Source organism: Ranitomeya imitator, chromosome 1 (assembly GCF_032444005.1).
Source record: "Ranitomeya imitator isolate aRanImi1 chromosome 1, aRanImi1.pri, whole genome shotgun sequence".
Classification (NCBI taxonomy): domain Eukaryota; kingdom Metazoa; phylum Chordata; class Amphibia; order Anura; family Dendrobatidae; genus Ranitomeya; species Ranitomeya imitator.
This window is the reverse complement of record NC_091282.1, coordinates 304,402,101-304,419,008: the sequence shown is the minus strand read 5'-3', so window position 1 is coordinate 304,419,008 and position 16,908 is coordinate 304,402,101. Positions and strand designations below refer to the sequence as shown.

The 16,908-nt window shown below is 43.4% G+C and overlaps 1 protein-coding gene across 2 annotated transcripts in view; it reads left to right on the top strand.

Annotated features, from left to right (window-relative positions):
- LOC138670407 (serotransferrin-1-like) overlaps positions 1-16,908 on the top strand; it is a 192,632-nt gene that overhangs the window by 41,571 nt on the left and 134,153 nt on the right. For both annotated transcript variants that reach the window (XM_069757714.1, XM_069757703.1), the window contains exon 7: positions 14,428-14,585. In XM_069757714.1, coding sequence (XP_069613815.1) covers positions 14,428-14,585 — 158 coding nt within the window. The remainder of the gene's footprint in view (positions 1-14,427; positions 14,586-16,908) is intronic.

Here is a 16,908-nt window from a genome sequence, read left to right as displayed (position 1 = left end):
TTTGTTATATTGATAGATCGGTTGATTCTGAACGCGGCAATATCAAATTTTTTTATATTTTTTTTTTAATTGTTATATTTTGAGTGGGGTGTAAGGGGGTGATTTGAACTTTTAGATTTTTTTTTCAATTTTTTTTATATTTTTAAATACTTTTTTTACTTTACGTTTTGCATGCTTCAATAGTCTCCAGCTGCAGTACTTTGATCGCCTTTGCTACATACAGGCGATGATCAGCCTGTGTGTAGCAGAAATGCTCACCTGCTGTGAGCGCTGACCATGGGGCTTATAGCAATCTGGCAATGACAACCACAGAGATCTGCTGCAGACCTCTCTGGTTGTCATGCTGACCCATCAGTGACCTACAATCATGTGACAGAGTCACCGATGGGCGGAGGCAGTGACGCATTTCCTGTAAGTGCAAGTTAAATGCTGCTGTCAGAGATTTACAGCGGCATTTAACTAGTTAGCAGATTTGCGATCCACCTGCGGCTGTTCTGGGCACATGTCATCTGTATAGATCAGCTGTCATGTCCCCGGAAAGGTGCGGGATCAGCACCGAAGCCCCCACCAAACAGCGGGAATCCAACATGTGTGTATTATTATGGCACATGTCAGAAAGGGGTTAAATAAAATGGAAAAGTGTGTTTTGTTTTATTTAAAATAAAAGACTTTATACTTGCTGTGTAATAGTCCCGTCAGCTGCCGCCTGCTTTCACTATTATCATTTGAATATAACGCTCGTCATTCTCCCCAGCTCGCGCTGATCGCCAGCAGAGCAGGGGAGAATGATGAGGGGTGTCTTCAGCACCCAACTCCGGGGAACAGTGCTAATAGTACCACTGCTTCCCAGGCGCCGGTACATGTAGTGCTGGTGATACACAGATGTCATCCATGTGTCATCAGTGTTTACGTCGTGGGACGTTTTGCCGTCCATGCTGCTGTTAAAAAATGGACATGTCAGCGTATTTTGCTCATGGACACACGGACCGTGGAAACACACTGGCACGTGCACAGACCCATTCACTTGAATGTGTCTATGTGTGTAAGTGTCTCCGGTACGTGTGAAACCTGTCACCATACATACCAGACACAATGACATTTGAAAGAGGCCTAAGATCATGTTGAGTCCTCTTCCGTCCCTGGCTTCCTGGATTGAGGAATCCAAGTAAATGACACGCAGCACAAAGGTTGTGTGTTCATAAACAGGGGTAGCCCCGGAGCACGCCTGCCTCACTGGGCGCTGCCCCTTCTTTATATAGTAAGAAGTTAGGCATTTACAGACATGCGCACAAGCGCTCATATTTCATAATCACTTACAAAGCAAATCTATACTAGTGAAAAGTTACAATATCTGGTATGTGGGTGAAAGGCTACAATATCAAGGAGAAATGCGCGCGTGATTACTTCTATAAAAGGAAATGTCAAGTTTGCTGTGCAGAAGCAGATTTCATCTGGGAGACAAAATGGATCCTTTGGTTCAGTCTGGTCTCCACAATTCCCCCCTTTGACATATTCTTTTATTATTTGTCATAAATTTTTGCATGAAGCTTGTGCATTTTCTTCTTTATGCGGCAGTATACTAAAATATAAAAGAAAATTAGTACGGCAATAATAAACTTTATACTCTTGCATCTATTACACAAAATTTATTTGTGCATACTGAGATACCCTTGAGTACAATCTTGAATAACACATATATGATTACAATAATCATAACTATATGTATTATGCTCTGCATAATCCCGGCAACCCACCCACCGATCCCTCTGAACCAGTTGGCTGGGTTAAGAAAAGAAAAGGTATCTGACCACCAGCTATCCTTATTCTGGTCATTGTCTTTGTCATACTGATCTCTGAGTCGTTGTACGTCCTTTAATTTAAATGTCATACTCATAGTACTATTCGGGTCTATATAATGACAGCAGGTGGGTCCGATGATTTGACACATACCCCCTTGTGAGGCAGTTAGGTAATCCAATACCAGGGTATGTTGGTTGACGACTATTATAAGCTGATTCTGTACAGCTACACTAGTGTTTAGTATATCCAATATATCCCAGATCTGATCATCTAGATAATCCGTGGCTCTAACTAATTTATCCCACATTTGTGTTAACATAGGATAAATAAAAATGGTACTAGCAATTTTGTTGGGAATTCCCATTTGTACTATATGTGGCCTCCCCGAGGGACGTGGTGAGTTATCTGCAGCTCTTTTATATAGTGTGTGCTTGGGTACGGCTTGCATGTATCCATGATGCCTTTCCTTCAAGCTTGACTGATGTAGGTGTTGTCAACAGGACTTGGAAGGGTCCGTCAAATCTTGGTTCAAGAGCCTTTCTGGTGTGTCTTTTTATATAGACTTGATCACCTGGTTCCAACTTGTGACTTCCTTCAGTGTTATCAGGATCTGGAAGGGAAGCAAAAACTTGTGCATGCACCTTAGTTAATTGTTTCTGAAGATTTTGCACATAGGAAGTCAGTGATTCAATATTTAACACAAGTTGCTGTGGAAAGTAACATCCTAAATTGGCAGTCCTGCCAAACAAAATTTCATATGGAGACAGTTTAGTCTTACCCCTTGGGGTATTGCGTATTGAGTAAAGGGCCAGTGAAAGGCATTCTGTCCAAGGCTTTCCTGTTTCAGCCATGGCTTTCTGTATTTTTAATTTTAAAGTTCCATTCATGCGTTCTACCTTACCAGAACTTTGAGGATGATACGGAGTGTGTAACTGACTTTCAACACCCAACATTTTTAGTACATTTTGAAATATTTCTCCAGTGAAATGAGTACCCCTATCTGACTCGATCACTTCAGGGAGACCATAACGGGGCACCAGTTCGGTAACTAGCTTTACAGCAGTGTTTTTAGCTGAAGCCTTCCGAACTGGATAGGCCTCTGGCCACCCCGAGAACATGTCCACACACACCAACACATACTCATACCCATTACTCTTTGGCAGCTGGATAAAGTCTATCTGCAACCGTTGAAACGGGTAGAGAGGTCGGACGTGGTGCTTCATAGGGGTCTTTGCTGTCTGTCCGGGATTATGTGTCAGGCATATAGCGCATGCAGCACAATAGTCTCTTGCGTAGTTGCCAAAACCTGGAGCCAACCAGACTTGCTTTGCCAGTAGTGTCATTGCATTTGCAGACACATGCGTAGGGTGATGTAATCCACCAACTACTATCGGGTACCAGGCTCTAGGTAGACATATTAGTCCATTTTTCTTCCAAATTCCCTCTTGTTCTTCTGCCCCTTCCTTTTTCCACCTGTCCCTCTCCTCTTCTCCTGCATCTTCCTGTGCTTGTCTCAGTCTATCTTCAGTATTTTCTGTGAGGTTTACAGTATGGACCTGTTGTAAGGGTTTGACTGCTGCTGCTTTGGCTGCTTTATCAGCCCTATCATTTCCCCTAGATTCCCTAGTGTCGAGTCTCACATGTGCAGCTACCTTGATTACTGCTACTTCTTTTGTTTCTTGTGCAGCCTCTAAGATCTGTTTGATCAGAGAAGCATGTTTTACAGGTTGTCCTGACGCTGTCATGTAACCTCTAGCTCTCCAGATTACTCCAAAATCAAACACAATACCATGTGCATACCTAGAATCAGTGTATATATTAGCTGTCTGATTCTCAGCTATTTTTAGAGCTTCAATCAATGCTGTTAGTTCTGCTTCTTGTGCAGATTGTTTCGGTGGAAGCGGTTCTGCTTTGAGAGTTTCAGATTCTGACACAACTGCATACCCTGTATGGAAGTTACCTGTGTCATCTGCAAACCTACTACCATCTATAAACAGCTCTAAATCTGGATTTTGAAGTGGTGTTTCGGATACATTGGGTAAGCCTACCGTTTCTTGTAAAATGAGCTCTGTACAATCATGTGTGTCTGTAGGGAAAAAATTTGTGTGTGTATCAGTGTCCTTATTCCCCCCTTCAGACTCGAGAGGTAGCAGTGTAGCTAAATTGAGAGTCTGAAGCCTTGCAAATGTGATAGTGGAGGGTAGCAGCAAAGAACACTGAAGCCGCAAATGTCTGGCCATGGAGATGTGTTTTGGTTGGACCTGGTTTAATATCCCATAAACATCATGTGTAGTTTGAACTGTGAGTGGATGCTCTAGGACAATTTCTGATGCTTTGTCCAACAATAGTGAGACAGCAACAACTACACGTACACAGGTTGGCGCTTCTCTAGCTACGGGATCTAACCTTGCTGAAAGATATGCAATTGGTCTTTGTTTCCCTGCATGCTTCTGGGTAAGAACTCCTGTAGCATGGGAATCAACTTCTGCAGCCATAAGCTGAAATGGTTTGGTGTAGTCTGGTAGCCCTAACGCTGGAGCTGAAACAAGGGCATCTTTTAATTGTTGGAACGAAATCTGACCTTCTTTTGTCAACATGTAAGGTTCACTTTTTACACAGTCATACAGTGGTTGCATTAGTTGACTGGCATGTATAATCCATTGTCTACAATGAGACACTATTCCTAAAAATGCTCGTAGCTGTTTATGATTTCTAGGCTCATTCATCTGTCTTATTGCTTCAGTTCTTTGAGGTGTAAGATGCTTTTTACCTTGAGAAATGCAATGACCTAGAAAGACCACTTTGGTCTGACAAACTTGTAGCTTTTGTCTATTCACTTTACACCCTTCTTTTTCTAGGAAACATAGTAAACTCACAGTGGACCTTTCTGCAGTTTCTAGATCTGGGCAGCAAAGTAGTAGGTCATCCACATACTGCAAAATTACTACCTGTGGTTCGGGTTCAAACCTCTGAAGGACTGTTTGTAGGGCATTTGAATAAAGAGTAGGGGAGTGTATCATTCCCTGTGGAAGGCGTGTCCACGCCAACTGTTTGCCCTTAAATGTAAATGCAAACAAATGCCAACTGTCTTGATGTAAAGGAACCGAGAAAAATGCATTTGAAAGATCTATTACAGTAAACACTTGAGAACTGGCTGGTATCTGTGATAGTAACGTATGAGGATTGGGTGCAACTGAGGTGATTGGATCTAGAACTTTGTTTATTTCTCTTAGATCATGTACCATACGATATTTGGGCATAGAACCTTTATCAAGAGTTCTCTTCTTGACTGGATACAGAGGAGTGTTAGCAGGTGATTGTATCTCTACCAAAACCCCTTTCTCTCTATATCCCTCTATCTGTTTTGTAATCGCTAGTTCCTGCTGGGCACTCACAGGGTATTGTCTGAGCTGTGGGAGAACAGTTCCTGGTTGCACAGATAGTTTTACAGGAGAGATATGCAATAATCCCACATCAGTGTCACCCTGTGCCCACAGTGTTTCTGGGACCGTTGAGAGGTCTAGATCTGTGGTGTACTCTTTTTCTTCAGTATAATCCTCAAAAGCCTGAATTCTGACATATTGTTCTAATGTTTCTGCATCATCAGGGATAGTCAGCATGACTGTGCCATCTTCCCTAAAATTGATGTTAGCTTCTAATTTCTTCAAGACATCAGTTCCCAACAAACATGTTGGGGCACCTCTGGCATACAAAAATCTGGATGCAAAACATTTAGGTCCTAAGGAGACCTCTAGGGGCACAGTATATGGTAGTGTTCGAATTACCCCATCATAACCCTCAGCAAAAGTTGTTTGTTGTGAAATATCTTCCGGGTTTGGAAGAAAATCTTGATTCAAAATTGAGGAAGTTGCACCTGTATCTATCAAGAATGGAATCTCTCTCCCCCCTACATTCACCTGTATTATAGGTCTTCTAGCTGGTAGGGAAGTTTGTAACACATTGAGTCAATCTGAATCTGGTATGGGACCATCCACTATGGATGTCTGTTGGATGTCTGAGGGCTTATTCTTTGGTACAAATTTTCCTGATTTTATGTCTGCCTGCTTCTTTCTACATTCTTTCTGGAAATGTCCTGGTTTCTTGCAGTAATGACAGGGAAAATTATGTCTTGCCCTTCCACCTGTTGTGTTTGCTTGCGCTATTCTGACAGGCTTATGATTTTCTCTTAAATCCAACTCTATCCCTACGGCTTTTTGCCTGGCCAAGTGTGGGTCTTCCAAGGTTCTCCAATCAGGAGTTGCAGCCTTAAGTTTTTCCTTTACTTTTGGAGACAATCCATCTATAAAGGTTTTTGTAATTAACCTCATCATTCCTGGAGCGGTTAGATCTATTCCTTCATCTCTAAAATTATTCTCTACCCCTAGATAATATTCATCTACCGATTGTCCAGGTCTCTGAGCCACCACTCCCGTTGTTCCTCTCTGCCTCTGTTTCTGCCTCATGAAAACTATTAAATGGTCTACAAATTGTGTTCCTGATTCTATCGTTTGTAAGGCACCTTGTCCCGCTTGTCCCTCTTGTAGCTCCTGTCCCACCTGTGGCCTGTGTCCCTGTAGATGTGTTAGCAGTTCCTGGAAGAGACCAGGAGTCATTTTCATTCTACATAATTCCTCTCCATCTGCCCAGACTCCTGCATGAGTCTGCATAATTTGCTGTATATACTGTGCGAATCTAACTGGGTACTGGGTAGGATCTGGTGCATTATGTAGAAGAGACATTCCTTCAGCGGGGGACCAAGGGAAGTATTGTCGGGTTTGGTGATATCTAGTTGCCATTGCTCCATCTACACCAGTTTCTCTGAAGGGTTTCGGTACTATCCTAACAGGAGCTAACAATTGATGACCTCTGGGGGCCCCACAGGCAGAACATTCAGTTCTCCAGTCTGGATTCTGCTGGCCACAATTTTTGCACACCCATCCTTCCACCCCATTTAACCCAGGATATAAATTTGGTTTGGTTTGTCCTCCTTCAGAAGGTACAAATGGTTGAACATTCGGATCTAGGTAAGGAGGAGGAACTGAATGAGTCGTGGCACAACATTTTCCCGTACCCATACTCCATTTGGAAGTGTCTGGATCATACTTCCGATTCTCCTCTTTAGCTGTTTTTGAGACCTTTATCATACAGTGTATGATTTCTTCCCACCCATTGTCTTTGATAATTCCACCTCGTTCTTTACTCAGTCTTTCCCATTCAGTGCTAAACATAAGTGCTTCTGAAATTCCCAATTTTTCTCTTACCCTTCTGATCTGCCTTCTGACTGTCTTTCCACATCTTTCCTGTATGATATCTTTTGCTTCTACTTGTCCTAAGACGGATTTTGTCTGTTTATTTCCCATTTTTCTTTTCAATAATAGCTACACTTATCCTAGGTGACGTTTGGACAATCACCTCACTAGAGTGATGTCTCGTTGTCTTCTTTCCTAGGGAGCTAAGATATTGAAGGGCTGATCTGCTCCGTTCTTTCTAATGTGCAGAATAAACTTGATTCCTACAATGCACGCAAACAGGATCAGCAACACTAAACAGATCACCAAACTCTCCGTCTCTGTTATCATACTTGTCCCAGGCTCATGGACCCGTGTCCTGGGCTCATTCACAGGAAAAGTCTTTAAGTAGATAGCAAAGCATTTTCCTCAGTTTGAAACCTAATTAACAAATGGCAATAACCAGGAACAGTGAAGGTCAAGATAAGGTCTGGAAGACCAAGAAATATTTCAGTGAGAGCTGCTCATAGATTTGCTAGATAGGCAAATTGGAATCCCTGCTTGACTACAAAAGCCATTCAGAAAGATTTAGTAGACTCTGGAGGAATTGTGGTACATTGTTCTACTGTTCATAGACACCTGCACAAACATGGCCTTCATGGAAGAGTCATTAGGTGAAAGCCGCTCCTGCGTTCTCACCATAAAATTCAGCATCAGACATATGCAATAGAACACCTAAAGAAGATTCATTTTGGAAACAAGTCCTGTGGACCGATGAGGTTAACCCCTTCCCGACCTTTGACGCATACGCTGCGTCATGAAAGTCGGTGCCATTCCGACCCATGACGCAGCATATGCGTCATGGAAAGATCGCGTCCCTGCAGATCGGGTGAAAGGGTTAACTCCCATTTCACCCGATCTGCAGGGACAGGGGGAGTGGTAGTTTACCCCAGGGGGGTGGCTTCACCCCCCCGTGGCTACGATCGCTCTGATTGGCTGTTGAAAGTGAAACTGCCAATCAGAGCGATTTGTAATATTTCACCTAAAAAACTGGTGAAATATTACAATCCAGCCATGGCCGATGCTGCAATATCATCGGCCATGGCTGGAAACACTTATGTGCACCCACCCCACCCCACCGATCGCCCCCCCAGTACCCCCGATCTGTGGTCCGCTCCCCTCCTTCCTGTGCTCCGCTCCCCCGTCCTCCTGTCTGCTCCCCCCATGCTCCAATCACACCCCCGTGCTCCAATCAAACCCCCCGCACTCCGATCCCTCCCCCCGCACAGCGATCCCCCCCGTGCTCCGATCCACCCCCCCGCACAGCGATCCCCCACCCCGTGCTCCAATCCACCCCCCCGTGTTCCGATCCACCCCCCCCATGCTCCGATCCACCCCCCCGTGCTCCGACGCCCCCCCCCGTGCCCTGATCTCCCCCCCTTATACTTACCTAGCCTCCCGGGGTCCGCCATCTTCCAAAATGGAGGGCGCATGTGCAGTGCGCCCGCCGAATCTGCCGGCCGGCAGATTCGTTCCAGAGTGCATTTTGATCACTGAGATATAACCTATCTCAGTGATCAAAATAAAAAAAATAGTAAATGACCCCCCCCCCCTTTGTCACCCCCATAGGTAGGGACAATAAAAAAAATAAAGAATTTTTTTTTTTCCACTAAGGTTGGGGTAAGAACTAGGGTTAGGGGTAGGGTTAGGGGTAGGGGTAGGGTTAGGGGTAGGGTTAGGGTTCGGGATGTGCACACGTATTCTGGTCCTCTGCGGATTTTTCCGCAGAGGATGTGATAAATCCGCAGTGCTAAACCGCTGTGGATTTATCGCGGATTTACCGCGGTTTTTCTGCGCATTTCACTGCGGTTTTACAACTGCGATTTTCTATTGGAGCAGTTGTAAAACCGCTGTGGAATCCGCAGAAAGAAGTGACATGTATACAGCGATTTTTGGTTCCCATAGGTTTACATTGAAATGTAAACTCATGGGAAACTGCTGCGGATCCGCAGCGTTTTCCGCAGCGTGTGCACATACCTTTAGAATTAGGCTATGTGCACACGGTGCGGATTTGGCTGCGGATCCGCAGCAGTGTTCCATCAGGTTTACAGTACCATGTAAACATATGGAAAACCAAATCCACTGTGCCCATGGTGCGGAAAACACCGCGTGGGAACGCTGCGTTGTATTTTCCGCAGCATGTCAATTCTTTGTGCGGATTCCGCAGCGTTTTACACCTGTTCCTCAATAGGAATCCGCAGGTGAAATCCGCACAAAAAACACTGGCAATCCGTGGTAAATCCGCAGGTAAAACGCAGTGCCTTTTACCCGCGGATTTTTCAAAAATGGTGCTGAAAAATCTCATACGAATCCGCAACGTTGGCACATAGCCTTAGGGTTAGGGTTGTGGTTAGGGGTGTGTTGGGGTTAGGGTTAGGGGTGTGTTGGGGTTAGGGGTGTGTTGGGGTTAGGGTTGTGATTAGGGTTACGGCTACAGTTGGGATAAGGGTTAGGGGTGTGTTGGGGTTAGTGTTGGAGTTAGAATTGAGGGGTTACCACTGTTTAGGCACATCAGGGGCTCTCCAAACGCAACATGGCGCCACCATTGATTCCAGCCAATCTTGTATTCAAAAAGTCAAATGGTGCTCCCTCACTTCCGAGCCCCGACGTGTGCCCAAACAGTGGTTTACCCCCACATATGGGGTACCAGCATACTCAGGACAAACTGCGCAACAATTATTGGGGTCCAATTTCTCCTATTACCCTTGAGAAAATAAAAAATTGCTTGCTAAAACATCATTTTTGAGGAAAGAAAAATGATTTTTTATTTTCACGGCTCTGCGTTGTAAACGTCTGTGAAGCACTTGGGGGTTCAAAGTGCTCACCACATATCTAGATAAGTTCCTTTGGGGGTCTAGTTTCCAAAATGGGGTCACTTGTGGGGGGTTTCTACTGTTTAGCCACACCAGGGGCTCTGCAAACGCAACGTGACGTCCGCAGACCATTCCATCAAAGTCTGCATTTCAAAAGTCACTACTTCCCTTCTGAGCCCCGACATGTGCCCAAACAGTGGTTTACCCCCACACATGGGGTATCAGCGTACTCAGGAGAAACAGGACAACAACTTTTGGGGTCCAATTTCTCCTGTAACCCTTGGGAAAATAAAAAATTCTGGGCTAAAAAATTATTTTTGAGGAAAGAAAACGTATTTATTATTTTCACAGCTCTGCGTTATAAACTTCTGTAAAGCACTTGGGGGTTGAAAGTGCTCACCACATATCTAGATAAGTTCCTTTGGGGGTCTAGTTTCCAAAATGGGGTCACTTGTGGGGGGTTTCTACTGTTTAGGCACACCAGGGGCTCTGCAAACGCAACGTGACGCCCGCAGACAATTCCATCAAAGTCTGCATTTCAAAAGTCACTACTTTCCTTCTGAGCCCCCACGTGTGCCCAAACAGTGGTTTACCCCCACACATGGGGTATCAGCGTACTCAGGAGAAACTTGCCAACAACTTTTGTGGTCCAATTTCTTTTGTAACCCTTGGGAAAATAAAAAATTCTGGGCTAAAAAATTATTTTTGAGGAAAGAAAACGTATTTATTATTTTCACGGCTCTGCGTTATAAACTTCTGTAAAGCACTTGGGGGTTGAAAGTGCTCACCACATATCTAGATAAGTTCCTTTGGGGGTCTAGTTTCCGAAATGGGGTCACTTGTGGGGGGTTTCTACTGTTTAGTCACATCAGGGGCTCTGCAAACGCAACGTGACGCCCGTAGAGCATTCCATCAAAGTCTGTATTTCAAAACGTCACTACTTCACTTCCGAGCCCCGGCAAGTGCCCAAATAATAGTTTACCCCCACATATGGGGTATCACCGTACTCAGGAGAAACTTGACAACAAATATTGGGGTCAAATTTCTCCTGTTACCCTTGGGAAAATTAAAAAATTCTGGGCTAAAAATTATTTTTGAGGAAAGAAAACGTATTTATTATTTTCATTGCTCTGTGTTATGAACTTCTGTGAAGCACTTGGGGGTTCAAAGTGCTCACCTCACATCTAGATAAGTTCCTTTCGGGGTCTAGTTTCCAAAATGGGGTCACTTGTGCCCTCAGAGGATTCCATCAAAGTCTGCATTTCAAAACGTCACTACTTCACTTCCGAGCCCCAGCATGTGCCTAAACAGTGGTTTACCCCCACATATGGGGTATCAGCGTACTCAGGAGAAACTGGACAACAACTTTTGGGGTCAAATTTCTCCTTTTACCCTTGGGAAAATAAAAAATTGCGGGCTAAAAAATCATTTTTGAGAAAAGAAATTTTTTTTTTTATTTTCATGGCTCTGCGTTATAAACTTCTGTGAATCACTTGAGGGTTCAAAGTGCTCACCACACATCTAGATTAGTTCCTTTGGGGGTCTAGTTTCCAAAATGGGGTCATTTGTGGGGGATCTCCAATGTTTAGGCACACAGGGGCTCTCCAAACGCGACATGGTGTCCACTAATGATTGGAGCTAATTTTCCATTTAAAAAGCCAAATGGCGTGCCTTCCCTTCTGAGCCCTCCCGTGCGCCCAAACAGTGGTTTACCCCCACATATGGGGTATCTGCGTACTCAGGACAAAGTGGACAACAACATTTGTGGTCCAATTTCTCCTAGTACCATTGGCAAAATAGGAAATTCCAGGCTAAAAAATCATTTTTGAGAAAAGAAAAATTATTTTTTATTTTCATGGCTCTGCATTATAAACTTCTGTGAAGCACCTGGGGGTTTAAAGTGCTCAGTATGCATCTAGATAAGTTCCTTGGGGGGTCTAGTTTCCAAAATGGGGTCACTTGTGGGGGAGCTCCATTGCATAGGCACACAGGGGGGCTCCAAATGCGACATGGTGTCCGCTAACAATTGGAGCGAATTTTCCATTCAAAAAGTCAAAAGGCGCGCCTTCCCTTCCGAGCCCTGCCTTGTGCCCAAACAGTGGTTTACCCCCACATATGAGGTATCGGCGTACTCGGGAGAAATTGCTCAACAAATTTTAGGATCCATTTTATCCTATTGCCCATGTGAAAATGAAAAAATTGAGGCCAAAATAAAGTTTTTGTGAAAAAAAAGTACTTTTTATTTTTACGGATCAATTTGTGAAGCACCTGAGGGTTTAAAGTGCTCACTAGGCATCTAGATAAGTTCCTTGGGGGGTCCAGTTTCCAAAATGGGGTCACTTGTGGGGGAGCTCCAATGTTTAAGCACACAGGGTCTCTCCAAACGCGACATGGTGTCCGCTAACGATGGAGATAATTTTTCATTCAAAAAGTCAAATGGCGCTCCTTCCCTTACGAGCCTTACCATGTGCCCAAACAGTGGTTTACCCCCACATGTGAGGTATCGGTGTACTCAGGAGAAATTGCCAAACAAATTTTAGGATCCATTTTATCCTGTTGTCCATGTGAAAATGAAAAAATTGAGGCTAAAAGAATTTTTTTGTGAAAAAAAAGTACTTTTTCATTTTTACGGATCAATTTGTGAAGCACCTGGGGGTTTAAAGGGCTCACTATGCATCTAGATAAGTTCCTTGGGGCGTCTAGTTTCCAAAATGGGGTCACTTGTGGGGGAGCTCCAATTTTTAGGCACACGGGGGCTCTCCAAACGTGACATGGTGTCCGCTAAAGAGTGCAGCCAATTTTTCATTCAAAAAGTCAAATGGCGCTCCTTCCCTTCCAAGCCCTGCCGTGCGCCCAAACAGTGGTTTACCCCCACATATGAGGTATCAGCGTACTCAGGACAAATTGGACAACAACTTTCGTGGTTCAGTTTCTCTTTTTACCATTGGGAAAATAAAAAAATTGTTGCTGAAAGATCACTTTTGTGACTAAAAAGTTAAATGTTCATTTTTTCCTTCCATGTTGCTTCTGCTGCTGTGAAGCACCTGAAGGGTTAATAAACTTCTGGAATGTGGTTTTGTGCACCTTGAGGGGTGCAGTTTTTAGAATGGTGTCACTTTTGGGTATTTTCAGCCATATAGACCCCTCAAACTGACTTCAAATGTGAGGTGGTCCCTAAAAAAAATGGTTTTGTAAATTTCGTTGTAAAAATGAGAAATCGCTGGTCAAATTTTAACCCTTATAACGTCCTAGCAAAAAAAAATTTTGTTTCCAAAATTGTGCTGATGTAAAGTAGACGTGTGGGAAATGTTATTTATTAACTATTTTGTGTCACATAACTCTCTGGTTTAACAGAATAAAAATTCAAAATGTGAAAATTGCGAAATTTTCAAAATTTTCGCCAAATTTCCATTTTTATCACAAATAAACACAGAATTTATTGACCTAAATTTACCACTAACATGAAGCCCAATATGTCATGAAAAAACAATCTCAGAACCGCTAGGATCCGTTGAAGCGTTCCCGATTTATTACCTCATAAAGGGACACTGGTCAGAATTGCAAAAAACGGCAAAGTCTTTAAGGTCAAAATAGGCTGGGTCATGAAGGGGTTAAAATAGAACTCTTTGACCACAATGATCAAAGGTATGTGTGGAGAAAAAGGGCACAGAATTTCCGGAAAAGAACATCTTGCCAACCATTAGGCATGAGGGTGGTTCAATCATGCTTTGGGGTTGTGTTGCAGCCAATGGCACGGTGAACATTTCACGGGTAGAGGAAAGAATGGATTCAATTCAATTTCAACAAATTATTGATGCAAACATAACACCATCTGTAAAAAAGCTGAAGTTGAAAAGAGGATGTCTTCTATAAATGCATAATAATCCTAAACACACGTCAAAATCCATAACAGACTACCTCAAAAGGCGCAAGCTGAAGGTTATACAATGGCCCTCACAGTCCCCTGATCTGAATATCATTGAAGATCTGTGGCTAGACCTCAAAATAGCAGTGCATTCAAGGCAACCCAGGAATCTCACAGAAATGAAATAATTTTCCAAAGAAAATGGATGAAAATCCCTCAAACAAGAATTGAAAGACTCTTGTCTGGCTACAAAAGCATTTACAAGATGTGATACTTTCAAAAGGGGTGCTACTAGGTAATAACCATGCAGGGTGCCCAAACTCATTTTCCTTTTTTGTTTATTTTTAAAATGTAAAAGATGACAATATATATATTTTTTGCCTAATATACAAAAGAAATGTGCATCTTTAACTTAATTTCACAATAACAGTAATTTTGACCATGGGTGCCCAAACTTTTACATGCCACTGTATATAGTAGTTGTCACTTATATGTTTATGTTAATAATAAACATGGAACACCAGTAAAATATATAATGCAATTATAAGACTATAAACAAATGTGAGATGTGATCCTGATATATAAAAAATAAAGATATCTTTCCATGATCTATCACATATGGTAATCTCAACATTTTTCTTTTTACATTTTTTTTGTTCAGATGCAGAAATCGATCAGTTTGTACTCTTATGTCCAGATGGATCCACTGCTAATCTAAAATCCTATAGGACCTGCAATTTGGGTCAGGGCCCTGGCAAAGCAATTGTCACCAGAGGTCACATGAAAAGAATAACTAAGAGATTTCTTACTGTGATCCAGGTAAACATCCACCATGTGTTTAAGTTGACTATTTCCACATGTACAGTATATAAATGAATGTTTCCTATTCATACTCAAAGCAGAACTAGTTTTAAAATGTAGTTTACCATTACAGAAATTTTTTTTATTCACTACATTTTTTTTATTATTCTAGCCTCATGTCTTTCGTCACCCTAACTTTCTACACACTATTTATGTCATTAACCCCCTCCAGTCAGCACTCACACAGGGTTAATGGCTGCGTTACACCGTGTTATGTGTTATGATCAGGTGGCCTTGGAGCAGCATGAAAACTTTCTCTGGAGTAGGTGGTAACTATACGGACCGCAAACCCTGATCTTAACACCGCAACTAGAAGTAGCTGTGGGGTGTGCCTAACAAAACCTAGACACCTCGACACAGCCGGAGAACTAAATACCCCTAAAGATGGAAATAGGAAAACTATCTTGCCTCAGAGTAGACCCCCAAAGGATAGGCATCCCCCCACAAATAATGACTGTGAGTTGGAGAGGAAAAGACACACGCAGGCAGAAAACAGGCTTAGCAAAGGAGGCCACTTCTAGCTAAATAGAAAAGGACAGGACAGGATACTAAGCGGTCAGCATAAAAATACTACAAAAATATCCACAGCAGAAAATACAAAACTCCACCACCTAACTAAATATGTGGAGAGTATAACTGCAACTCCAGAGAATCCAACCAGACTGAGAAAAGCAACTAACACAGTCAAAGCTGGAGCAAATAGAAACAAAAGATCAGCACTGAAAATAAGCACACAGCAAGTGTGCTTCAGAAAAAGAAATAAACACTTATATTTGCTGAACTGGCAGCTAGGCAGGTGAGGCCAGGCAGAGATCCAATACTTCCAAAGAAACATTGACAACTGGCAGGGTGTTATGACCTGGTGGTCAGGACAATAATGGACCTGGAGGTTAAGAACACACGGAATGACCTGATAGTTATTATAATATAGGACGAGCTCTGGGACGTGGGAACTCTGCTGACCGCAATCCATAATCCTATCAACAACACTAGAAATAGCCGTGGATTGCTCCTAACGCTCCCTATGCAACTCGGCACAGCCTAAGGAACTAGCTAGCCCTAAAGATAGAAAGATAGAAAAACAAAGCCTACCTTGCCTCAGAGAAATTCCCCAAAGGAAAAGGCAGTCCCCCACATATAATGACTGTGAGTAAAGATGAAAATACAAACACAGAGATGAAATAGATTAAGCAAAGTGAGGCCCGACTTACTGAACAGACTGAGGATAGGAAAGGTAGCTTTGCGGTCAGCACAAAAACCTACAAAAAGACCACACAGAGGGCGCAAAAAGACCCTCCGCACCGACTCACGGTGCGGAGGCGCTCCCTCTGCGTCCCAGAGCTTCCAGCAAGCAAGACAACCATCCAAATAGCAAGCTGGACAGAAAAATAGCAAACCAGAGAAAAACAAGCAGTCACTTAGCTTCTGCTGGGAAGACAGGTCACAAGAACGATCCAGGAGTAAACTAAACCAATACTGGAACATTGACAGGTGGCATGGAGCAAAGATCTAAGTGGAGTTAAATAGAGGAGCCAGCTAACGAATTAACCTCGTCACCTGTGGAAGGAAACTCAGAAACACCCACAGCCACCAGAGAAAGTCCATGGACAGAACCAGCCGAAGTACCATTCATGACCACAGGAGGGAGCCCGACAACAGAATTCACAACAGTACCCCCCTTGAGGAGGGGTCACCGAACCCTCACCAGAGCCCCCAGGCCGACCAGGACGAGCCAAATGAAAGGCACGAACCAGATGGGCAGCATGAACATCAGAAGCAAAAACTCAGGAATTATCTTCCTGACCATAACACTTCCACTTGACCAGGTACTGGAGTTTCCATCTCGAAATACGAGAATCCAAAATCTTCTCCACCACATACTCCAACTCCCCCTCAACCAACACCGGGGCAGGAGGATCAACGGATGGAACCACGTATCTCCGCAACAATGACCTATGGAACACATTATGGATGGCAAAAGAAGCAGGAAGGGCCAAACGAAATGACACAGGATTGATAACCTCAGAAATCTTATACGGACCAATGAAACGAGGCCTAAACTTAGGAGAGAAAACCTTCATAGGAACATAACGAGATGACAACCAAACCAAATCCCCAACACGAAGTCGGGGACCCACACAACGCCGGCGGTTAGCGAAACGTTGAGCCTTCTCCTGGGACAATGTCAAATTGTCCACCACATGAGTCCAAATCTGCTGCAACCTATCCACCACAGTATCTACACCAGGACAGTCCGAAGACTCAACCTGCCCTGAAGAGA